The sequence below is a fragment of the Thermobia domestica genome, chromosome 10, assembly GCF_964235325.1.
Source record: "Thermobia domestica chromosome 10, izTheDome1.hap1.1, whole genome shotgun sequence".
Classification (NCBI taxonomy): domain Eukaryota; kingdom Metazoa; phylum Arthropoda; class Insecta; order Zygentoma; family Lepismatidae; genus Thermobia; species Thermobia domestica.
The window spans coordinates 168,302,801-168,330,058 of record NC_137463.1 but is presented as its reverse complement, the minus strand read 5'-3'; the positions used below and the strand labels follow the sequence as shown (position 1 = coordinate 168,330,058).

Genomic DNA, 27,258 nt, shown 5'->3' with positions numbered 1-27,258 from the left:
AAAGTTGACAGTAAAATAAAAGTGGCAGCGACTATTACTAGTAATTGCTAGTAGTTAGGACGGTTGATTGAAAAGTTAATTTAAAAGTTAAACACCCTTTCGCTTTAAATCATTTTACACCACTTAACAATAGGTTGAAGGTTCATCTACGCGGGAAACAGTTTCGAGGTGATAATGAACTCTTGACGATCGTGCATTCGTGTCATGAAAACAAAGATGAATACAATGCAGTGAGATAAATGTACCATATATTGAGTGACATTTCCAAAAGGCCAATGCTTCTACCTACAAAATTTCATTTCTTTAATGATTACCATTATCGAGTTTCAGTGGATTTGAGCGTTAGTTTTTGGTTGACCCGCGGTTAAAACCGGATATCAGTTTCCTCGAAACGCTTATTCTGTTTCCAATTTTTGATTTTAAAATATTGAAAAAAAAAAAAAAATTAAAACAGCTTGCAACGACACAAACCTAACAAAAACTTAACTGGGATGAATTTGTCTTTGACGAACTATCTTGTTCTAGTTACTCTATAAAGAGCAAGAGTACAGGACAATCGTTTATCTTAATATTTAAGCTGCAAAGTTTTGTAAATATGTCATATAATAGTAGATACAAAAGCAATTAAAGGGATTGACCTGAAAGCAAGATAAAATTAGCAGATAACAAAGAAGCACTGTATATTTATTATTATTATTATTATTATTATTATTATTATTATTATTATTATTATTATTATTATTATTATTATTATTATTATTATTATTATTATTATTATTATTTCAGCTGAAGTCACCATCTACATTCAAGCGTACAGTGATAGTAACCCGATCTTCGCATTGCCATGGACTCCAAGCAATCCAGTCGTTCGTGTTTCAGTACCTGAGGAACAAGAAATTGGAACCACTCTGTTGACATTATCTGCCAAAGACCCTGTGACTGGAAAGGCGGTGCAAAGATTTGAGGAGGTTCATGGTTCAGATGAACAAGATTTCGTGTCTGTTGGTTCAAAGTCAGGGAATGTAATTCTGAACAAGAAATTGGACTTTGAAACTATGCAACAAAAGGTAATTATTGCTGGTTTAAAGTACAAGGCGATGTGACATAAATTTTCTGTTTTACTTTTTGTAAGAGAGAATGTTATTTTATTAGTGAGTAGAGAAACGTTTGACTATATAAACTAATTTTTTGGATATGTGTAAATAGATATGGAGGAAACGTATCATATATTTGAAAAATAATATATTAACTTCCTGTATTGTAACAGCTTTTAAGAATTAAGTAATTGCTTGATTCAATAGACTATAAATATTCACACTAAAATATTGCTATAACTCTACTTGATGTATATAGATATAAAACAGTATATTTGAGCCATTGCTAAACGTTACTATACCAATATTTCGTTCTGCAATATTGTCTACAATTATTTCGTTGTAATTAGTTTTTTCATCCAAGTGAACAAATTTTTATTATTCTTATGGTGGAGTTAGATGGAAATATTTTTCATATAGTCTATATAAACGAAAGGTTTATCTTGCATTTATGATCGATTTAAGATCTAGTGACTAATAGCATTTTTAATTTCTGTGTAATTTCTTAGTCAATAAACTTTCGAATCAGAGCTGTGGTGGATGAAGGCGGAAACAAGAGAATGAGTGAAGCTACAGTTGTTGTTGACATTGAAGACATTAACGACAATAATCCAGAGTTTACAAGGGAGGTGAGTTCAATATTTAGTTCACTTTAAATGCCTAAAAGAGGGAAGAAAAAGTTCACGCATATTTAATGAATAGTTGCCTTTTCGTACATAACTAACAATATTGCCCTCACTGCAATTAATTTCTCCACTTGAATTAAATGGATTTCTTAGTACCTTTGTGCAACTGGGTATAACAGCCCATTCTAAATAATTATATATTTATTTTAAGAATTTTTCTCTGATTTCAGTAAAATATTTTGTGATTTATGTGGAATAATTGTGATTCATTTAGTTACATTAAGAAACTTTCTATGTTTCTTAATATTGTAAGTGACTAGAAAGTTTCTTAAAAAAAAGTCTCGGCTTGAATAAGAGATGGCTGAGTTTCCAATTACTTTTACGTGGTATTTGTAAAGCACAGATTATTTATTAATTATTATTATTATTATTTGTATTTATTTTCGAACAGTTGTTAATACTTAGTTATCATTGTGTTATTGGTTAACAAATTCTGTTAATAATTTGACAAAAATTAACAACATAAAAATTTCAGAAAATAATAAATATATGTTTTATTGATTGAGACTTCCACTGAAATGGATTGCATTCTCTTGAACTACCTTTCACGACCACTTCGTAGAAGTCTTGCATCTTTACTGATCAATTGGGTTGCTCAATTCCCAAAATCCTCTTGTCCATTTTACAAAACTTTCGGGAAATCAAGTTCTTGTTTTTTCTTATGATCTTAATTTCTATTCCTGAAAATTAGCTAAATAAGTTTTTTCAAATGTAAATTAATACCTAAATACATTAAATCGAACAAATCAGCGAAAATTAGATATTAAGAACTCATAAACAATGAAAAAACACATTCCAAAAAAGTGAACAAGAGACGCTTTGGAATTAGGCAACTCAATTAATGTTCAATAACTGTACTAGTAACCAAAATGATTTCTCATAAGCAACTTAAAACAATAAAAGTTAAAATTTTATTTCCAGACATACAAAACTAGGATTCTTGAGTCTGCAAAACATCCTGAACCTGTAATTACCATTAGAGCTAACGACAAAGATACTAGTCAAGGCTTTGGAACAGTTCGATATTCTTTATCAGGAGAAGGATCGGATTTGTTTGTGATCAATCCTGTCAGTGGGGTGATTCAAGTTGCTCCTAATGTTACCCTTGATCGAGAACGACAGTCAGTACTAAATTTGTTAGTGCTTGCTGTAGATACCCCAGCAGGAGGTGCAAATCAGCGAAAGTCATCAGCATTGGTGAGTAATGTAGTTGAACACTAATACACTGAAATTGGAGATGCTAAATTTCAAACTCAGAACTTTGAGTATTTAGCAATTACCAGTAGGGGAACTATTCATACCTATTTTTAATGTTATTACTTTTAGAAATAAGCCTTCTGAACTATAACTTCTAAAGATCCTTATAGGTAAGTCTTTCTCTGTTTCCAAACTCCGTAAAAATTAACAGAACAAAGATCTAGATTATCTTCTTACTATTTGCCTGATTTTTCAGAACTTACTGTGTGTATTAAAATTAAAATACACAATGCATACACTAAATTCTGAAAATGCAGGCAAATAGTAGTAAGAAAACAATCTAGATCTTTGTTCTGTGAATTTTAATATTGTTATTCAAAAACGTTTCACTTTAAGTGATTTTATAAACTGATTTAATTAACTTTACGCATTCTGAGGCAAAAATTAAACTGCTGGTGAAATTAGAGGGAAGCTAATACGTGTATCTCTCTCTCTTTCTCTCTCTTTTTCTTTTCTTTTTCTCTTCTTTAGTAAAGGGAAATTACTAATAAGTAGAGGAAATCTTATTGTACTGCGTTTACTGCTTATTTTGTGAGTTTATTATTAGAATATAAATTGGAAGGATGTATTAAGAACTCAAGCCAACGTTAAGAGCTTTAATAAGAAGATATAGTTTAAGATCAATAGAACTTCAAATTAAGTGATGTGTCATTCAATATTGAATAGTTTTAGTTAATAAAATATTTCCGTCGAATTTGCAGATTTCTTAAACAGCCAAAATTTTTATTTTAAATTAGAAAGCAACGATATTTGATATTGAAAAAGAACGACTTTGGGTTTATACATGTTAGAAATAATACCTACACGAATCGAAGTGGAAAGAATTTATACTGATAGCATTTGTACAATTTATTTCTGCTTTCCTAACTAACTAACTCAATCTATGGCCTATAGAACCCGGAGGTTCAATGCCGCGTTCACAAAAGCTCTCCACTGACTTCTAAGCCTCCTAGATTTGATGACCCTAACAATGTTTTTTAAACCGTATAAATTATGTAGTTATGAACCTCGTTCCTATTTCTGCTTTCCACATGCATTAAAACGAATGACCTTACTTTGTATGTTTGTAGCTTAGCTTTCCTGTTAAATGATTAAATTTTATAAAATAAAAGAGGGATAGTGCGCTTGGTTGGTAAAGTGCAAAGCTGTGCTAATTAGGGTCCCTGTTATATCGAAAGACATGTGAATTTATAATGATTTACATACTGTCTGTTAACTTCCCTGTTCCTTTCTTTTTTCATTTCCCAATTATTCCTACATTAATAATTGGCCTCCACCATAACTAAAGGTTTTATTTGTTTCACTGATTAAATAAATATAATTTATATATTTAACCATGTTTCCATTTAATTTTGGGAACTATGCTGTGACATAATAAGCTTCAAAATCCAAAATAGTGCATTACAACAACCCTACATTCATTAATCTATACAAAACATTATAGTGGCAAAGCTCTCACCTCTGGCCTGTAGATTCCTATTTCTATCTCAGCTTCCGCCAAAGGGGGTTCGTGGTGGACAAGCAGTGTGAAGCAGCGTAGGTTTTCTAGGAGTTTTCCCGTTTCCTTCTACGTTTGTCATTCCACCAGACAAAGTGCATGCTAAAAAAATATATTGTATAAGAGAGTCCTTGGTTAAAAATAAAGCAAAACTTTTTAAGAATAAATAATTTACAAAATATGTTTCAGCATTTTAAATATGAATCGTAATTTAAATTAACAGAGAAAGTGTTATTTATTTATTTATTAATTATTATTATTATTATTATTATTATTATTATTATTATTATTATTATTATTATTATTATTATTATTATTATCATTATTATTATTATTATTATTTGACAAAAATTGAAAGACAGAAAGAATCCCGTCTCTTACAATCTACCACAAACTCTCTTTTTATCCTACCTCTCCGGGAAGAAATTTGTCCTAAACCAACAAATAGACAGACTTATAAAATTGTGTTTTGTTACAAATGGTGAACTGTGTGTAGTTAGTATGTTATAGTGTACATTGGTCTTGGTCATGACTGCAAATAAAAAGCAGGTATCGAACCCAGCCATCCGGTTGGTAAATAAAGGAATTACCAACTACGCCTTACTGGGTCTGCTCATTGCTATACTTTAAATAAAAAGTTTTCTTTTTTTTCTTTTTTTTTTCGTAAATGTAAGTTATATGAAAAATCTTCGTATTGCTTGTGAGGTACATACTGTATTTTCCTTTCCTTCTTTCTTCGATTTTACATTCTCAGTGCGCTCTAAAGAAACAATCTTTTTAATTTATTTTGTTTTTAAGGTAACAATTGATGTGTTAGATGTGAATGACAACGCGCCCAATTTCTCTGACAAAATGTATTCAGCTGTTGTACCTGAAAATGTTCCTGTGGGCTTTAGTGTTACACAGATTACAGCGACAGATGCAGATGAAGGAGAGAGTGGTGTAGTAGAATATGAACTGCTGGATGAAGGGGAAGTAAATGGTAAGTTTTTTATTCTTATTCTTTACGAGTTATTTAAACATTTCCAAAATGTACTTTCTAATAATCTTATTGTATTTTACTAATAACAACCGCTTTCAGCATAATCCCCAATGCATCCATGCACAGAATATGAACATCTATCTATCTCAGGGTGATTCTTTTAATCATTATTTGTTTTTTCCCGTTGTATAGTTTCCTTCTATGATCCTTCTATTACAAAAAATTAAATTAAATTAAAACGTTAGGAATAAAGAGAAAATAAAATGAAACTATTGGATTTAAGCCGTGGCGTAATCAAATATATTATAGACACAGAGGAAATGTAACAAATAGATTAGTGTTGTGTATATGTTCCACGTTGGTAATCTGATTATATGACAATGATATAGCTGCATGAGAGATGGAAAATTTTTGGTATAGTAGAAAAGAACAGGAGCAAGTAGAAAAGAATAAAATTAATACGTGTATGTTTTCTGATAGCGAAGAAACATTGGAAAATCTAACGAAATTATAACTGTTAGAAACAAACAGGTGAAGGATATTTTAAAATCATAGATTAAATAGCTTAATAATGAATATTTCAAGTATGAAGAACCATAAGATAAAGGATGCAAAACTAGAAGCTCCTATTCGTAAATTGAGAATCAGGGTTTGTAAAACCTTTCAAATTTATAGCATCTGAGTCTTAACACCTTGCCGTGGAAAAAATAACGTGTCTTCGCATATATATATATACATATTTAAAGGGAAAGAAAAAGGTTCTCGTTCAGGATGACCGAAAACTGAAAATTGAAAATGGAATCGTAAGAATATGAGGCGCTCATCTACACTCTTCCAGCGCGCTCACTGAATTTATATAATTTATAAGACTATAAATGTATCTTGTTTTTGCAGGTTTATTTGAAATTCACAATGCAACTGGGGTGATATCAACGAAAAAGCCACTGACTGGGAAAGGGAGACAGGAGCCATATATGCTTATTGTGCGTGGTGAGGATCATGGGTTGCCGCAACTTTTTTCTGACACACAACTAAATATATATATTGGAGATGTTTCTACCAACGATGGAGTTCCAATGTTTATCAGACCTTCTCTCAATGAAATAGCTTACGTATCTGAGGTAACAACAACCACTTTTATTTATTAATTCATCGGAACACAAGATCCCGCCAAAATAATCCGGGCACTCAACGATGCTATTATTATTATTATTATTATTATTATTATTATTATTATTATTATTTTGTATTATGGATAATAATTAGGAACACACCTGAAATTATGTAAATTTCATAACTACATATATTAAAAATTATCCGATTTTATTCTCTTAGTGCGGAAATGCTTTGGCGTTCTGAGGGTTAATCTATCATAATATTATGTTTTTGAACACAAGAAAAGTTTTGGAGCCAAGTTCGAAATAATTACTAATTTGATATCGTATAATTTTAAATTTGTTCATGAAAACATGAAATGACATTCAAAGATGGCTTTAGAAATATTTTCATTTGAAATGATATACTTATTTATACTAAAACGTCTAATGCCTAAAACTTTAGCAGTAAGAAGTAATAAAACTCTTCTTTTTTCAAAATGTTTTTGTTAAGATTGTAAATGGCTAAAATAAAATTTTGCGTAATTCTAGTCCCCAGTCTAGGTGGTTTGCACTTGTTTGTAATGCTGGAGAGAAGATCATTACCGAGATCATTACCGATCTTTCAATATACCGAATTCTCTCAGTAGCTAATTTCCGCCCATTGCTGTGACTTTCGTCAAGTTCTCTGAAAAAGAAAAATATTTTGTGTGCATATGTATGTATATCAGGGGAAAGATGGAGTTGTCAAAGAGAAGGAAAGACTTTCATCCGAACCGATAATAATTCCCAATCTCTGAAATTTGTCTAAATGACTTGTGATTTTCTTTTGTTCCTTCTGGCTTGATTAAATTCCAATAAAATAAAATATGTTTATCGGTTTGAATGAAGTTTTCTTTTTCTAGTTTTGATAATTCTTCTTCTTAAACAACTCTTTCCTATGTTTGACTTTTCCCCTACACAAAACTTCCAATCACCATTTTCTTAATAAACGAATTTAGCCTGACAAAACCAGGGAAAGTATTGAAAATTTGCTCAGAAAATGTTATTGAGAGGCTCTAATATTTTAAAAGGTCAATTTTGTTTGCTATAGAAATAAAATAATATAAATTAAGGTATTAGCTAAACGTATCATAAGTATATGCGGTTACTATTTATTTAAATTACTTATTTAGATATGTCTAATTGTCGACAATAAACTAGCAACCACATTTAAGTTTAAATTTAGCATTAAATTCCTGATGTTCATTCCTTTCTTTCTTAGTGCTCAATATATATTTTAAAATTTATTATAGAATTCTTCTGTGGGATCTCCTGTATTTCAAGTTATAGCAACAGATCCCGATGATCCCAACACGCCAAATGGTAGAATTATTTACAAGTTCTTGGACGATGGAAAATTTGGGACAAATTCAGTTGCTTTCAGTATCAGTAAGTATATATTTCATGTACTTGAATATTTTCCTCAGGGTCTTAGTATGGTTCTAAGTTACATTTAGAAAAATGATTTCACATATACAAATACATACCGCTTCTAGAATATCCTAATACAAAAGAAGAGAAATTTTTTGATTGGTTAAAGTTTAGGTTCATTTTCAACACAGAAGCTAGCAAGGGACCGCCCATGAGAAATAAATTATGTATTCCCACGTGTTGTTAGGATTCAAGTAGTCTTCTGGGGTCGGTAGGAGTCAAATGTACTTGGCTCCCGCTTGGGCGGGAGAGTGGGAAATGGAACCCAACCACATGAACCCTAATGAAACTTAACGTGTTCATGTTTCTAAATCAATTCGTAAGATGACCACAGTGAATAGCCGAACAGGAGGATCAACTATCACTAACTAATTGTTTTGCATACCTGATCACCCTTTGTTAATTGAATATTAGATACACATATATTGAAAATGTATAGGATTGTCATATCTTAATACATGGTTATAGTGATTAAATATTTATTGTATTTGTAATATGAAAAGAAAAACAAAATGAGATAATATTCCAAAACATAAAGAAATGAAAATTCGCTTTGATTCCTGATATGTTGATAAATTTTACTCTTTGCTAGCTGTATTTTGCTTTAGACCTGTTTTTAACTTACAGGCGAGTAACGTGTCCAAATGAGTGAGTGATTTTGAGTTTAGCGTTACTTTCAGCAGCGAGGCTATATGAGACGTGAACCTACAGCTGAACATGGGATTCGAATTACATGAGCTCTCGTCAGGAATCGAACCCGGTCTCCTACACCAAAGGTGCGTATGCTAACCGCTTAGTCACGAGGGAACTCATGTAACGTAACTGAGTGCTAGAACTATGATGGAAGGTATTTTTTGCAGGTGCACAGTTTTTGGTTCATATTTGTCTTATTTTCATGATTTCTGGATCAATTATACGTGTATAGAGTGCACAAACCTATTGAATAACCTTGAATTAAAATAAAATTACAAAATGCAGTCTTTTACCACTTTTTAATAAATTGTTTTCCACGCAGCACACTTAACTTGTTCTTGAATCGTAGTTAGAGCATGGAGCTTGCAGTAAATCCTTACAGCGCGGAATATTTTAGCGACACAGTTCAATACATATCATAAGTGGGCGTACCATTATATAACTCTTCTAAACTATATAATGAAATATGATAGTAAGTTCACTGCCATTAGGAAAAGACATGCATCATATATGAGACTAAAGACTACACAACACAAATTAAAGTTGTTCTCATATAATGCCTCTTACTTAAAATACATACGTGCTTTCTTCCCCAAAACAAGAGGTGGTGGGATGATATTTGAGTTTATGCTGAATCATTATAACGAGTAAAAAAGAATATTCCAATGAACAACGAAGATAATTTATCCGCGGTCTCCTAACCTACTGACTGGGTCTTCTCCCTGAAAATTCTCAGTTGAAAGTAAGCCCATTGAACAGATACATATTCCAATGATTCGTAAGATGGAAATGCATAACTATGACGTACCATGACTGTCATAGTGTCTTCAGTCAAGAAATGTTCATATCAAACAACCAAATCACCACCGAATTAACAAAAAATTGTGCTTTGTGTTTGTGTAATGCTCGGAATATCATGCACCACAAACTGCTGCAGTCTGGCCAGAAATCAGTGGAAATATATGTTCGCAGCAATTGAAGCATATGAATGAAAAATTAAAATCTGTGAAAGTAGTACTTGTAAATAGGAGAAATGATTTTGTGCTTCACAATAGCGTGAAGCTACATTTTCCTCATTATATGAGTTCGTGGGAAACATTAATACATTCCTTATATTCCCCAGGCATTGAACCGTCAGATTATTATTTGCTCCATTGATAAGATAATCATTTGCGAGGTTGACGATAGTAAACCCTCAGCGATGTGACCCACTGCGCGATTTCTTTGCTTGACGTTCCACTGAGTTCTACCATAGTATGCTCCAGCGTTAGAGGCAAGTTATTGCTGCTGATGGGAACTATTTCTTGAGAAATATTCACACTTCATGTTATTGCCTTTCTCTTTGTAAGATTTAAATCCGACAGAATGTTTTGGGGTACCTAATACCTTTAGTTGACATTTTCGTAGTTAATTAGGTAAAATTTAAGGGAAAAAAAAACGTGTAATTGAGACATTTTCAAGCTTCAGTAAATCATTTTAAAGGATTTTTAAGCTTCAATACTCGATTATTTTATTTACAGATTCAGATTCTGGTTTGATAACAACAAAAAAGCTTCTTGATAGAGAAAAGAAGGAGAATTACACTTTGATCATAGTTGCTCAGGACTTAGGTAACCCTCCACAACATGCATCCCGTGTTCTGCAAGTAAATGTCAGAGACATCGATGATCACAAACCCATGTTTAAAAGAAGATTGGTGAGTAACTTATCGCTTTTTAATCAAAATATAGAAATGTAAATACGACAGATATTTAAATCAACTTTTAGAACTACTGAATGTGAATATATTTTTAATATATTTGGAAAAAAATATTAAAAGTTTATTGAAAAATATGAAAATTTATTTAAAAATTGAATTATGTTTAACTTTACAAGGAAAAATAAAACGTAAAATTATAAATAAGAAGTGATCTGTATTTATTTAATAATTCGAACTGCAATTCCATCAAAAGTAAAAATGTTGATTTATGAAAATTACAGTAAACCAGACCAAAATAATAATAATTTCAAAAAAATGGTAAAATAGACTTCAAATAAAATATAATCTACTAGAAAATATACTGTATGTGCAAACATATCTATGGGCTGTGGTTGGAATACAAAACTCAGTTTTTAGAATACGGAGGACTTCAAGAAACAAAGTTACCCTATTTTTGAAATTGTAACATATTCTTGTAAGCATTTTGCTTCAGTTAAATTTAGGATAATTTTGTTAGAAAACGGTTTTACAGTTCTTTCACCACCTTTATGGTTTGAACTCTCTGTTGATTTTGGTATGCCTCTTTAGTTAATGACGATACCTATGTTTATACAGTATTTTTGTAGGCTGTAACAGCATATTTCCCTGTAATTGGAAGATGATATATTTGCATATTCCCATAAGAGATTAGAATAGTTTACAAATAGTGTAGTTTAAATAATAATTAAATCCACACGTATTAAAGAAATTGAATATGGACTTATAATAGAAGAGAACAACTTAATTTTTGCCATTTGGGGAAGTAGTCGCAAAACTACTGAGGTGACATTTTTGAATAATTTACTAAATTATATTAAAGGGTACTGTGGCTTAATAGTAGTAGCATCTGATGCAAAGGGTTATATCGAATAAGTTTACGAAGGACATCATATCAATGGATGCTCTTAGGGTTTTTCTGTATACTCTCGTTCCCTTCATTTCGTCATTTATTTCATTATTAATTTTTCGCGTTTATTATGTGTCCTCTTTAGCCTAAAGGAAACAACTAGGGTTTTCATCAAACATATTAAGAAATATGTCCAAATTATTTGCAGTGTCTAAGGTTGGTTTATATTATTGTATCCAAATTTTTAGAGACCATGTATGATATGAATTGTGTGTACAATAGTTTACTTTGTGTTTGTTTGTTTATTTGTAACAGCATGACGAGCCGATAGCAATGAAAATTGCTGAGGAAGTGCCCATTGGAACTGAGGTGGGAACCGTTACGGCGATTGATGAAGACATTGGTGAAAATGGAGTTATTGATTATCTTATTACATGTGAGTAGTTTATTAAGTTTTGGGAAACTTCCGTTCTATTTACTTACAGTAAAGGAGACAACTTAAAAGAAATGATAAAAGCATTGCCACCGAACGCAATCTGTGAACTAAAACACAATCCTTGAGTGGTCACTACTTTGATCAGTAATTTAGAGTTAGTAATATTAGTAGGAATTATAAACCTTCAGGCCTGAATGCGCAATGTTTAATTATATTATCTTTTGAAATTTTAGCTACTGCATAAACCTTTACTGCGATTATTTCCCTTATGTTACTGAGAAACGTTAACTCCACTGCCTTGATGCCACTTAAGATCACACTATAATTTTTAGAAGTCACTGACAACAAAAGTTAACCCTGATAACATTTGAAATGGATTTTTTTTTGTTCCTGCAAGCTTAATCTAAACGTGTGTATTGCGTACTGATGTGAATCCGGTTCACCATTTAGTAATCAGTCTAGTAAGACATAAGTCTATAAGTCTACACATATGTCTGTATTTAAGTTCCAGATAGTTTATTATCAAATCCGTTGAATATGATTCATCTACCAATCCGTTAAATATCATTCATAAACCAATCGGAACATATTCTGTGGTTACCGTACATTTTTATCATCACTAAGCATACGGTAAACTTAAGCTTATGAAACTAAAGTATTTTAATACAGCATAGCAAAAATTACCTAATCATGTAAAAAAAGCTATTTTTTTTCATTTCATTTGAGCCTAACTTTAAAAAAAAATCAGTGTTTAACTCGTAATATTAAATCGGAGTTTCAAATTTACGAATACTGTACGAATTTGGTACGAACCTATACTAATACAGAATGCTAACTTTTAAAGAGATTTATCTTCTGCTTCTTTCATGTTTGTAACTATATACATAAATACATAATATATGCAATTAAATTAATGGTTTGAGAGAAAGGGGCTGGTAAAGAAGAAAATAGAAATTCACTGAAAGTTTTTGAGCAAGAACTCCCAATGTATTTGTAAGTTATTACAGTAAATGCGATTCACATGCACGCGAAACACGAAATGCCATTCGAAATGTTTTTCTGCAATGTGTTTATAGTGGGAGAAATTTATATAAAATTTAATAATGACAAAAATGCTTACTTGCATTAAATACTTCGTCTTTTGAAAATAGGTATGAAGAGTAGTCAAATTTTCATCAAACTGTTGTTAACATTGTAGGGACGATAAGGATAAAGTGAAAAAGGATACAAGGAAGGAAGGAAGTTGTTATACTGCACACAAAATATCATAATGTAACTCGTGTTCGACCATCATATACATTGGCAGAACGGGTAAAAATACAGGTTTTTAATTCTTCAAGCGACGGAGAATGTGTCTGTCTATATTGTGAAATTAGCCTTGATCAAAGGAACCCATTTCTGTATTTAATTTTGTATTCTTTCTTTTATCAAAAATTGGTCTGAAAATTTTAGTTTTAACTTTTGATGATGATTTCTTGACTAATATATCAATTATCAACTTAATATGTGTAGTTTTCTTTTATTTTTGGATTTCTGCTATGTTTTTCAATATTCTATTCGTGTTTCTTTTGCAATAATATGAAAAGCTTGATATCAATAACATGTTACTCTCGCTTCTGAAAAAGACACATGTATATACAAAACCTACTAATCTGTAACATTGGTTGAATGAACGTTGCTTTAACATTCGTGGAAAATAACAACGTTGATTGTTATTTTAACATTTTGCGTGTACCAAGGCTATTCCTCTAGTTTTTTATCTGTCATCTTTCATCATCTTAATAATGTAAACTACAGTTTACCCAAAATTTGGTGTTTATACCTATCTGGAAATGACTGAACATCTAAGATTAGTTGAAAATTTATCACATACTCGTCAGCACAATTATCAAGTTGAATTTTATATTTGACTCACCATATTCCCTTTCCTCCCTCCGCATCCAATAAACATTATTTGAAGTGATGAAAGAGTATGTTGCATCTTCCTCTTGATTTTCTGAGCGTATTCATGCTTTACTTATTCAGTATGGTATGTCAATTTACTTAAATCTCATGAAGTGTGGGTATGTAATCAAGGGACATTGCACATGTTTCACAAAACTGATAGAATAATCGGCATTAATGTTGAGCTGAGTTAGGATTTATTGAGAAGCCTCATTATGTTTCCTTAGATAAACTTTCTCTCTTAGGTAGTTTTCGAGTGAATAATTCAGTTTATATAGTTATCTGTAAATTAACAGAAAGTAGACTTATTTAAGGGTACTGATCAGTCCCGACCCTTTGCTTACATTTTTTTTAATATTGCGGAAATTAAAGAATAATAATAATAAAATTTTTCAGCGTAATTATTTAGTATGTAGTGAAATATTCTGTGCTATTGATGTGTTTCTTATAATTAATAAATGAGTATTAAAATAAATTATTACACCATAGACTTAAATGACGAACTAAGCAAGAATGAAGATTATTTCAAAAACTTCGACTAGTTTACTCAGTAGTGGCTTGCGTTTGCTAGAAAAGAAACAAATATTTTTAATGCCATTTGTTGCAATATTATGGGGAAAGTAAAAAATGAGGGTAGAACTAAAAAGCAACTTAAAGACACGAAACAGTTTTTAGTTGTAGTAGTGTTTAATTTTAGGAGTTAAATCTGGCTAAATTCGCTCCCATTGATCAATTTATTCAGAAGTTGAAGAAATAGATAGAGAAATATTTATAAGAGGGAACGCTATGAAAGTAGACAAAAATTAATACAATTTTCATTACGTCAAAATTATTTCTTATTATTTGTATGCCATTGTAAAATATTTCAAAGCGTTTTTTAATATCGTCATTCTTTTCGTACGAATTTTCAAGTTGAGTTTTAGTTCAAAATACAGATTCAATTTCAGAATCATCTGAATTTATTATTATTACTATTAGGCAAGTCAGGCTTATTCACGATGTAATACGTTCTAGGGTGAACCTAATTGAACATCTATATATTAGAGTTCCTTCGCATAACCCCAGGGACTATCGATCTATTTTATGTAATAAATTAATTGGTACCCACTACTTATTAGTGTAAAGAATATAAACAAAAAATCTCTGAGAATCGATCTATTCAATGTAAATTTTGCTCTACTTAAAAAGACACTATTTAGAATGTATTATTATGTAAATATATAAATTCGCCGTTGTTCTGTCTGGTATATTGTCTATAAAATTCCAACTGTCTTTCGTTTGATGTACGTTTATTTTTATCTAATTATGTTCTTTGTTATATATATTGTTATGAAATTTTGTTTAATTTTATTAGTGTTCATTATATTTTACCTTGTTATACATTACATCACAGTTTTCAATTTAATAGATATGTGAATGGAGGTAATGTTGAAATTTTACTTTGCAATCAAAGCTTACATTAAGTTCATGAATGACATATAATTTTGTATCTGATTGAAATATTTTGGTGTACCGTTTCTTTTTTAATTTGTTTTGTTTTATTTTGTATTTACTATGATGTAATCCTACATTGTATATTATTTGTATATTTGTAACAATTTATGGCTTAGGCTGTGTTCACTGCTATCAATAAATTTAAATTTAAATTTAAATAAATTCGATTATTATTATTATTCGCAGATGGGAATGAAGATGGTTTATTCGAAATAAATAGAACATCTGAAAATAAAGGCAAAATTTTCGTGGCTAAGCGAGTTGATAGAGAGATTGCAGCTGAACACCTTTTAACTGTCAAGTGTTTCAAAGCATCAGAAAAGCCTCCAAGTTTAAGACAACCATACAAAAGACAGGTAAGTTCTAATGTATTAGGTAAGATAATGTAAGTAAGTAGTAAGCAGAGCATGGTTTTGGTTAAAGTAGATACTTTTTCAAGCTTTTTCTCCAGTTCTCATAATTTAATTAAATACTTTGTTAATTATATAACATAATGTAATACACCGCTTAACTATTAGTCAAATTCAGCGAATGAAAAATAAGCTTTTAAAAGCATAAATGTCCCTTGGCAGTAAAGTGTATTTACTTGAAATTATGCTTAGTTATCAGTTTTATTTTATTATTTTAATATATTCGATGATGTAATTACTATATTAACATATAACGCCTAAACCATGTTAATATAGTCATTACATATAATTTCAATTATTAAATAAATTTGTAGTTACTAGATATTCATTAACTCTGTAGAACGTGCTGTATGTAATAGCATATTGAGAAGCTAAATTGACGAATTACGAATTTTCTGATTAACCTTTATGTAACTAGGTAGATTATAGAATTTTACATCCAAAGGAGAATATGATCTTTCAAATGCCGATATTCGGTGGTATATATATATTTCATATCTTTTCCACGCGTGAGATAGTTGCAAATATTTTTAAATATATTAAAAGAAAATTTTCAATGAAGTAAAGTAAATCTAGGTAAGAATATATTGACGTTCATCCGCAAATTGTGTAGCAAAATCTTAATTTTGAGAACTTTGATTTGACACTTTCTTTGGATCATTTAAATTTTCAAGATATGAATTATTTCTCATCCTCGAGTTTATAAGAGGGGGGGGGGTATTTTATGTTTTGAAGACTTCTCCTATCCCTGATTAATGTGGTGTTAGATGGTTATTCTTACTAAACCTCTCTTATGATTAATTGTGTATATTTTAGTGGAATGTCCTCTGTATATAAAATGTTTATCTTGCATTATTATATGCACTTTGTAAGTTGAAGTTAAATATAATAATGCATTTGATTTCGAGTAAAACTTGTTATGCAGCAGGTATTGTATTTCAAAGTGAAACTCATTTATTACTGCAGAAACTAATTTATTGTTATTTTTAAGTTATCTGTGTTGATCAAACAAAAATAAACACCTGGAAGACATCTCAATACTAATATTCAATATTTTAGTATTGAACACAATATTCAAAATGGAACATGGAAGAACACAATATTCAGTAATGGTCATGAAGAACTCTGATAAGCTATTTTCATGTGTTTAATACATAATTTATCATATCTTTTATTTTAATTTTCTTTCACTTTGAAGTTATTTGCAAGTTAACCAAATTTAACCAAATCAAATGCATGAAATTTTTACTCCCTTTACTTCCTTTATTATTTTTATTTGTATGAAATATTACTTTCACAATACATATTAACTGTGTGGATCCTGCACAGTAAAATTTAAAGAATGTATATTATTAATAGTTATTTTTTTGAGTGGTGTTATTGATCAAATTGTAACTATTTGAATTGGTCTTAATATTTCATCACTTCAGAAATATATTGACATAGATTATCTACAATCTTTTGTAGGATCCTTCTGAAGTCCAAGTAAGGATCAACGTTCTAGACATAGATGATAACAGTCCAGAATTCCTGCAGGATAACATTACATTAGGTAAATTATAATTTATATATGTTACAGTGATTGATTTTTGTTATAGTACTTCTCTATAGTGATTTTAATTGTAGGTTGGTGAAACATTCACAGTTAAAAAGATATTTAACAGAAGAAAATTTTTGATAATCATTAAGTTACTGATTAGAAACATACAACCTCAAGTACATATATTTTAGGATATGAGTGAACAATATAGAAAATATAATGACTAAAATTTAGAACTATTCTTGTGGTTTAAAACTCAAAGAATTTCTTTTTCTTTTCTTTTTCTTTTCTTTCTTTTTCTTTTTCTTTTTCTTTCTTTCTTTCTTTTTTTTATTTTTTTTATTTTTTTTTTATTTTAAGTATGTTAGATATTTCTAGTGGTATAACGCATTCAACGCATTCAAAAGTTTCTTATGCTTTTATACCTCACGGAAGAATGGTCAAATTTGAGCAAACGTTTCCCTTATGTCGCAGAATGTGCTTAATTCAAGACAGGAAAAAAAATATACGGTGCCCAGAATAAACATTTATTAGAAAGGTGTTACCTAAAGAATTTCATTAGAGGAGTATACTTTTCAATTTAATCGTACAATAATTATTTTTATAGTTAATTAGCTATGTCAGAGTTATTCTCTTACATGCTAACTTATAATCGTAGTATAAAGAATGTACATATCGATCTAAAAGAACTTATAATAAAACTCAATTTTCTGAAATATGACTGCCTCAGATGGTGATCTCAGTTAGTATTGTACAACATTAATTTCTTTGAAAAATCGTTATTTTGTGTATTTTGTTTCAAGGCTACTTTTAGAGATTTGAAACTTTACACCAAGCTTCACAAATGAAATGTAAACTGAAATTCAGATGAAGACCTAGCCACCGAAAGATTGAGAACGCGCAATAATTCTTCAATATTTTTTTTTCTTTTTAACGTTACATTGACTTTTCTTTTTATTTTAAGCATAGTATGGTTTGGTATGCAAGTTTTACATAAGCGAAATTTCTACATTGGGAAACCTAGGATTTTTTTTTTTTTTTTTTTTAGCAAAAATCTTCCTAATATAGTAAATACATGTCTGATTATTTCTCTAACGTCTTTCTTCAAATTATATAGTCTTAATCGTTATTTGTCTATTAGTAAGTTTATCTACACAATGTCAGGAGTCATTATTGTCGAAGGATGGAAGCACTTGAATTTTATATAGCTATTAAATGATTTTCAACATCCATGATATTATATTTTGTCCAGCCGTTTGAGAAGTTAATCGAAGTAGACGAAAGCTATTCTCTATTGAAAGAAGCTGTAAACATGTTACTACTAATAGAAATGACACTAAAGGGTGTATCCAGTTGCAATGATGTAAACCGACTTTTGGGGGAGATGGCTGAAATTCAGCTCAAATGTAGAAGAGACTATGTAGAGTCTGTATTCGAAAAGCAAATTGTCCTAAAATGGATGGACCATAGTAGGAAAAGATAACATTAATGTCAATGGAAAAGCAATGAAAAACAAATAATTTCTCCACTTATCTCAAAAACCAAGAGAGAGAGAGATGACTGAAAATCAGCTTAAATATAGAACAGACTATGTAGATTCTACATTCAAAAAGAAATTGTCCTAAAATGGATGGAACATAGTAAAAAAAAATCACAAAACATGAACATTAAAGTGAATGTAAAATCAATGAAAAACGAGGTCGTCCACATATCTCAAGAATTATAACAAGGAGATGGCTAATTGGAAGCTGGAGTAAAAGTGAGGGGAAACGCGGGCGGACATCGTACTCCCACTTCCGAAAAATATCTATGGCATCCCCCACTTTCTAAAAAAATTACAATGGGCAAAGATAGGCACGGGGGATGGCCTGACATCAAATGTCCCTACTTTTTCAGATCCACTTTTACGCGTATTCCTGATTGGAGGTTTATTGCAAAGACATAATGAAAAGCTTAATAACGATACTGATAAGGTAAATACGGGTTGAACATTTTTAAAAGCAAGTTGTTTAAGTAAAATCAATAATAATGATAAAGTATATGCATCTTCTTCGAATTATCCAAGGCGACCCACGCGGAGGTTACGTGCTTGAAATATCTCATATCTGGATTTGGAATCTCCAGACTCGATTTAGCACGCTGCGTGAGTTTTGACCTGATCACGTCACACTGTATAGTCCTTATCGCAAACTGGATAGGTCCTTTAACTAAAAGGTACATAATTGATACAGTTACTTAGGTGCTGCAATATTTGGGACTTAGGATAAATAATATTGTTATTTAACATAATCAATTAATTAAGACAGATGTCCATACATAGCAACTATAAAGCCACCTTACTTCTGAAATATTAACAATGGCAATGAAAAGGAATTCTGCAACAACTTATGTATTTCCAAAAGTACTATTAACTTTGGGTAGGGTTGCTTCCTGTCCGAAATTCCGAATTGTAAGAAAATTTTCAGCATTCTGAATCACGCCTCTGTAGGAGGTCAAAAAATACGCGACAGATATACTGGTAACATTTGCAAATATATACCCATGATGTATACTTATTATGACACTTGAGTAATGCCATAAGATGTAAATACATAAAAAATTCAGCAGCTTTCGTGTGATTGCATATAATTAGAAGTTACCAATGACACAATTGATCATTTCTAAAAATAACTTCTTTCTTACTTATTCTCATCAGAGCAAAGTAGCTAACAGTCTTCGGGACTTTCCCGAGTGGTCCAAGATGAACAATGCTTAAAAGTGAATTTTGCTATAAAATTGAAATTTCAGAATTATGATAGACGTATGGAAAATTACAATTAATCATATTCCAAATTATCAATATTTCCAAAACAGTAAAAAATGAGTAAATGTGATTTTTCTTACTTAATAACACTATATCTCACTCTTCCGTTATCCCGTTGTGTCCTGTGCAGTTGGTAGGAGACGAGAAATTGAGAAGTGGAAGAGAACAAAGTAACTGGAGCATTGGCATTTGGACGAACAAGAGGTGGTTAAATTTTGATGCGCCTTCAATTGGCGCTTCAGTTTATAAAATCAGTTTTCGTCGCCCACAATGTAATATTAGTGCAACCACAGAAAAAATAACAAGACAGAGGTATAACGTAAACAGCCGAACGTCTACGCGATTTTGCAAGGGATCGTAGTAATCGAGTACCAGATGGATCTGACAGTCTCACTTACGAGATTAAATATTACAGGAATTTTTATATCGCAATTGCAAAGCTTGCTACTTTATTTTCTCATAATGAAAATAATTAAACAAAAGTTAAGTTCCACAAAACCGAAATTCGTGAAATAATAAATCATTTCAAAAGACTGCCAGAGCCATTGGTGCTCAATTACTCCGATCCCTTGGTAAATCGCGTAGACATTTGGCCATTTACGTTACATCTCTGTCTTGTATTTTCTCTGTGGTGCAACCATAAAAACATATTCATCGCTTAATATGTTTAAAATACAGTTTGTTTGCAGTACAAAACTATGATAATCCAAGATACTTAAGTGGCAATCTTATAAAAGTAACCCTATGCAGTGCAAGCCAATATTAAAACATAATGTATAATTAAAACGTCTTTAACTGTTGTATCTGAAATCTGCTCCAGTGTATAATTATCATACCCGGGAAGGGGCAAGAATATAGAGCAATCCAAGGGTAGTGTAATTTAGGCTATAAATATGTTGTTATTTCGCGTCCGTGAAAGTGCCAGAAATCGAATCGCGCATTCACGATGCGAACTAAAGAATTAACAAGGGTATACATTTAAAAAAAAAGTGCAGATAAAGTGTAAAATTATCAATATATATTCTCAATGCATTAGTATTATTTGTGATATATATTTAGTGATTCTCTGCACACGTTACATTATGCTATATTTCAGTGAAGACACGTTCATTCCATGTTTGCAACAAATATTTATTAATATTACTACATATTTTAGAGCTCCCCTAAGTATCATATTTGCTGTGTTAAATGTTTAAAATATATATATATATATATATATATATATATATATATATATATATATATATATATATATTCACGGTTATATTTATCATTGTATGTATGCAAAATATTAACTTCACTGTTATTAGCGCGTGTACTTGCACAAAAAGGTATATTTGCAGTTAGCCAGTAACTATACTTTCTTTACGTCTAGTGGCACGAACCTCAGTCCTTTTATCATCTGGACCTTAAAAGCTAATAAAACCCTTCTAAGATAATCTAATTATATATATGGTACCCTTTACAGGGATTAAACCCGTGAACGTTATATTATAATTCTCAAGATATCGATATGGTTCTATCGCCAAAATTTTTCTTGTTAGCAGCAGTAAATAACCGCCAATCATGTTATTCCTTGGCTGGTTTAATGGTTGATAATTATTGTTCAAGCAATCACCAACAAGCTAATGCTACGAGTATTCTGTTTCGTATATTTCCAGATTAAATTTTCATCAGTTTTAGCTCGTGAAAATATGTATTTCTTTCTGTTATTCTTAATGAATTGTTCATGTATAAATTTAGGTATGAGGGACCGGTGATCTGCATGTGTTCCTTAAGTGTGACTAGCTTTAGACTTGTCAAAAGGTGGCAACCTTAGTTGTGGGACTGAGGTTTAATATAAGTCGTCAACTAGTGTACTCAGCGGTGGATTTGAATTCTGGATTTATCAAAGCATAAACGGTGATCGTTCGTAGCTGAGTCTTCAAAATCCAGAATAAAGTCTAATATAACTTTTATTTAAATTTGCTATTGCAACTTTATCTCAATTTATATAAAACGTACTCATTATTTTATTTCTTTTTAAAAATATTTATTCTAGGTGTTCGCTTAAATGTGCCCGTAAATACAGCGTTGGTAACTGTAGAAGCTATTGATGCAGATGCCGATGCGAACCCAATGAAATATGAAATTATGGATACTTCGTTTTATCCTCTAAACCGAGGAGAAAAGAGATCCGGTACGAACATATTTCAAGTGGATGTAAACAGCGGCGAGATACGAACTTCAGACAATCTTGCTGGATTTATAGACGGGTATTTTCAATTACAAATTAAAGCATCCAATTCGGAGAATGAAGATAAAGTTGCATATGCTTATGTGAAGGTAAGTAACAATGTCCACAAAGACTACACGAGGCAAAATAGAGTTAGCGTAGCATTTCTATTGTAATCCTTTCTCTGTTCGTAATTCGGTAACAAAGCTCAAAGATGAAATTCAAGCACATAATTTAGCAAACACGCAAACATAGTTTGTTATGTAAAATTCATAAGACATGTGAAACAGAACTTGTAAGTTTAATTTGAATATTGATAAATTTTGATGATAAGCAAATAAGTCGCTCGATATCAAACTATTATAGAAACAAATGAAACAAACATAGGTTTCACAAATGTGTAGGCATAGTTAGTGATTGCGTGGTTTAGGAAAGATTCAACATATCGCCACTATTTTGCAAAAAGGGGATAACTGACAAATTATAAATTTCTCAGGAGAAGGCAAAATGGGGTGACTTCTGTATACCACAGTGTACTTTTGTGTCAGTTATACCTCTAGTTATCTCTGGATTAGTTGGGTCGTAGTTATAACCGTTTCGCATGATGATGGAGTCTTTTATTTCAAGTTTAAAAATGTTGTTATCTCAATTTCACGAAAAATGTCAGTTACCCCCTTTTTGCAAATTACCGACGATATTCTCACTTCAGGCAATCCACCAGAATTAACAGCGATGGCAGCTCTTGTACTCATTCTATGTATCTTCCAATTAAACGTCGTTTAGTTGGTCATAGCCCCTTTGTTGACTACACAAGGAAATTTAGTTTGGGCATACTTTCTTTTTTTTTTCCTATGAATAAATGTTTATATAAACTTCTCAAAGCAGTTTTCAAGTCCCTGACATACTAGTTTTCTATTTTAATGACCATTTCTCAGTTTTTTGTAATTTATCAACTGATCATAATGCTAAATTTGTGACCAATTACTGGTCTGCCACTTTCTCTTCACTCTTTTTGTGAGTCACTGGCAATCTTCTTCTCTCAGCAGTTTTTGGCCTCATCTTTCCGTATTCGTTAGCGTCACGGCTAATGAATATACCGTGACTTTATGGCTAATGAATATGTAATATGATTTATTAGGGTATAATCAAGTCAGTAGCTAGTAAAATTAAACAACAAGTAACATTAAAATATTATATCATACATGTCATAGTATTGGAAAGCATGTTAAAGTATGTTCCTTTTATTCGATTCCCGGTAGAAGGGCATCTGGTTCGAATCGAATGTAGGCTCACATCTCGTATAGTCTTGAGTCTTGAACGGGACGCTAAACTCCAAATTATCTAATTTCTCCGTCTCTTAAACGGTAACGTTAGTAAAATTTAGCCGATTTTAATGAAATTTGACATGTACTTCTTTCAATTGTAGAAAATAGGCCAATAGTTTGGGATTGAAATCTGTCAAAAATAAAAAATAAAAAGGGGTAAAATCAATCCTATGTTGCAAATTTGTACAAATACACATGTAATAATAAAACAATTTTCCTGTATAACTGTATTCGATTTTGACGTAACGTGGTATATATTTTCTTTTATACTGTACAGTTATTCCTACTACTTGGGGATGACATTGATCAATGATAAGGCTGTATAAAAGGTTCGAAATTCACTTACAATTGAAAGTTTTCTCATACGAGGAAACTTATAAATAATATGATAAAATAATTTTCCATGGAAACTTTCGTTGATATAGTATATTGCATACTATTTGATATTGCATACTATTTTCCATAAGTTGGGAAGCGCCAAAAAATGGAAACAAATATATGAAAAAAAAAAACCATCAAAATTATTAGTAGGAAGAAACCCTTTTTCCATATGATAAAACAGTGGTTAAAGAAAATTAGTAAAGGCGAAAATCGGTTTTTAAAGAGAAATTGAACTGTAATCTCGTCATAGTAGCCACCTTAATTTTTAATGACTTTCTCATGAATTTTTGATATTTTACTGATTAATTTGTTAAAGAATGCGCTATCCAATTGTTTCCATTCGAGCTGTAAGTAGTTCCCAAACTATTTGCGCTAATTATAAACTGACTTTTAACCTTCCTTCCACTTCATCTCTTACAAACTTCCTTTAAGGTAAGTCGGGTGATTATGATGGATATTTCATGATTTTTATTAATCCTTCGTCCTATTTCTGTTCAAGCAATCCTCCATGTAGTGTTGAAGCATTCTTTGGGTTGTTATCTTGTTGGTATGCAATATTAGGGCCAATAATATTTTGTCCAGAGGGTTTAGCATGGTTTCGAACAGATTATATATTTCTTTTCTTTTATACAATATCCAGTCTATTTTCACCAGACTGGCAGGTTTTTGCCTCCAAAACATCCTCAAATCATTCGGAAAACTTCTCTATACTTAATATTTGACACAGCACACACTCCAGACGTTCTCTCGTTTGCTGAGTGGTATACAAACACTATTCTATTAGAACTAAATAATTGAAATTTAATGGATCTTCTATAGGTTTTACTTTCACTGGTCTATATTGTTTTTGATATTTTGTGTGAATTAATCTATTTTTGTGATATTTAGCTGTTAATTTTGGTTTCTTAGCTGCTACATATCCTCGTAGACTAACGAACTGTGGAAACCATAGTAGTAAGTACTTGGATTTCCCGTGTTTCATTTAAAGCAGCAATGAGTTGTGGAGTAGTTAAGTATTGATTCTTTTTAGATAAAACTAATGAATTGTCCCTGCTTTGTTCGGTAAATTTAGACCTTTCTATTCGATTTTAGTCTTCATTTGTAAGAGTTTCTCTTTTTCTAACAAGAGTGTCATGAACATCTTCCAACGACATGTTGAGCTTGTTCACAATTCATCTCTTATTATACACTTCACACGTGGAGTACAGACTCTAGATTCTGTTCAACAGAAAGCAAGCAGCTTTTACCTTGCCATTATAAACGTACAGCATTTTATAGCGCACTAGTAAGAGCACTTAAGCACGTGAAGTGCAGATGTTCGATGCGTGAGTTTAATGTAGCTACTTTACCCACCAGTGTTTCAATGCAACTGACAATACCCGACAAATAATGTAAAATAATTATCAAATTAATTGATTTTTGAGAAGGAAGATGATTGTACTTAAAATAGGTGATGGTAATAAAATACATGAACAGCCAAAACAAGACATTATTAAAATATTTCCAAGAAATACACAAAGGAGCTTCTTGTTTTCGATTTTGATTAGTGCAGCAGCGTGAATAAATACAAATCATTAACTTTATCCAATATTGTTCAGCGTAAGTTACTGTAAGAATGTGACGGTCTCCAAACTTTTGGAGAGTATATACAGTAGAGTATTTTTAATTTAAAGACCAAGGGAATACCAAATTTTTTCGAAGTATCCAAAGTATGCATTGTTAAATACCTAAAATTAAGTGGACAAAACTACTGTACTTATATGAAAAAATATATATACACAGTGGACTTTATCTTATGAGAGCATACGTGTGTTATTTGCGTGGTACAACGCCGAAAACAAACAAACGACATTTATTCACATATAAACTAAGTCCTACGTACCATGGGAGATACTTAAGTACAATACCATACATACTGAATTCACACACAAAATCACATACACGAAAAAAAGTATGTAATCTTCGTTTTGATTGTTTTTACATGGTCAATGAGATCGTCAATTTCATTTATTGCATGGAATATATTACAAATAGGGTGACCAACTTTATGCTTTATGTAGCTGCAAATTATGCTTTTCATTTTCTTAAATTATGCTTTATTAGGCATTTTCTAGATTACGGTTTACTATACTGTTTCTTAAGTTATACTTTCTTATTCCTTTCATTTCACTCACTTCTATTATGTACGTTTTTATTTTATTCAATTTAATAAATACATAGGCACCGAAATACGAAAGCATGAAACTATGAATAAAGTAGTCGTTTCATATAATAAATTTGACGCTAAATTTCATAAAAAATTTCCGATGTCTATAAAACATATCTTGTTCTTTGTTTAATACAAAAGACTTACTCCTATTGTTTAGGGTTGAAATTAGTCAGAGGAAAGGGAGTGTATGTCACATTTGCATGAAGCATGCTGTGTACTTTCTTCTAGGCCTCCAAATTGAATTATTGGTTGGGGTCACATTAGTCAGAAGAAGGGGGGGGGGGGATTGAATTCACCTGTTGATTCAAGCTAAAATCGTTCCAACGTTAGAGGCTGAATTGGCCCTTTTAAGTAGTATGCTTCACGATAAAACTCGCAAAATTTCGCCGATTTTTATGAAATATCTAATGTGCTTTGTTTAACGCTTAAGACAGTTTTATTGTTTGAAGTTGAAATCAGCTAGAGGCAATTAAATGAATTCACTTCAAATATTCGCTTGGACTAATCTTTGTATATATCTGTTATATAATAATTGCGAAAGTTTCAGTTTAAGCTTCTGTCTTCCTCAGTGGATTTTTCTTAAAACGGCAGTAACAAATTATTATATCACATGGCATCCACTTTATTACAACTTGAAGAAACGTGCTAAAAATTAATAATTTTAGCTTCCATCCCGTCTGCTTACCATTTGTGAAAATTTACGGTATAGAGATTTAAAGGAAAGAAAGTTTTCTTTTATCTTCTTTTCTAAAGCACAATTGAAGTCAGAAGAGACAAGAAATCTTCATTCTTGCATTTAAGTTTTTCTTCAGTTATTCACAGGTCACTGGATGAACGCGTAATTTCATTTTCCTACTTCGTTTTTTTAAATACACAAATATCATCAGAAAAAACGAATGATTTACAACGGGAATAATGAAGTTTATGATTCCAGAAACCACAATTTTTTCTACTAAATTCATTTATCTTAGTCTATCCAAAATACCCAATTTGAACTCATGGCACATTTTGATGTACATAGCAATGAAATTGAATCCACTGAATAGGATCGAATAAACCTGGTTACTTAAATCTAAATTTGTAATCAATTTACATGATTACCTTTACGATGAATATTGTCAGAAAGAACCTAACTGAAT

General features: G+C 31.0%; 1 protein-coding gene across 1 annotated transcript in view; it reads left to right on the top strand.

The window, feature by feature from the left end:
- The window catches only part of Cad74A (cadherin 74A), a 162,778-nt gene that overhangs the window by 120,842 nt on the left and 14,678 nt on the right, over positions 1-27,258 (top strand). Inside the window, exons 9-19 of the mRNA XM_081728719.1 lie at positions 787-1,067; positions 1,604-1,723; positions 2,702-2,977; positions 5,334-5,517; positions 6,412-6,638; positions 7,907-8,042; positions 10,298-10,473; positions 11,678-11,798; positions 15,423-15,592; positions 17,114-17,198; positions 22,031-22,314. Coding sequence (XP_081584845.1) covers positions 787-1,067; positions 1,604-1,723; positions 2,702-2,977; positions 5,334-5,517; positions 6,412-6,638; positions 7,907-8,042; positions 10,298-10,473; positions 11,678-11,798; positions 15,423-15,592; positions 17,114-17,198; positions 22,031-22,314 — 2,060 coding nt within the window. The remainder of the gene's footprint in view (positions 1-786; positions 1,068-1,603; positions 1,724-2,701; positions 2,978-5,333; positions 5,518-6,411; positions 6,639-7,906; positions 8,043-10,297; positions 10,474-11,677; positions 11,799-15,422; positions 15,593-17,113; positions 17,199-22,030; positions 22,315-27,258) is intronic.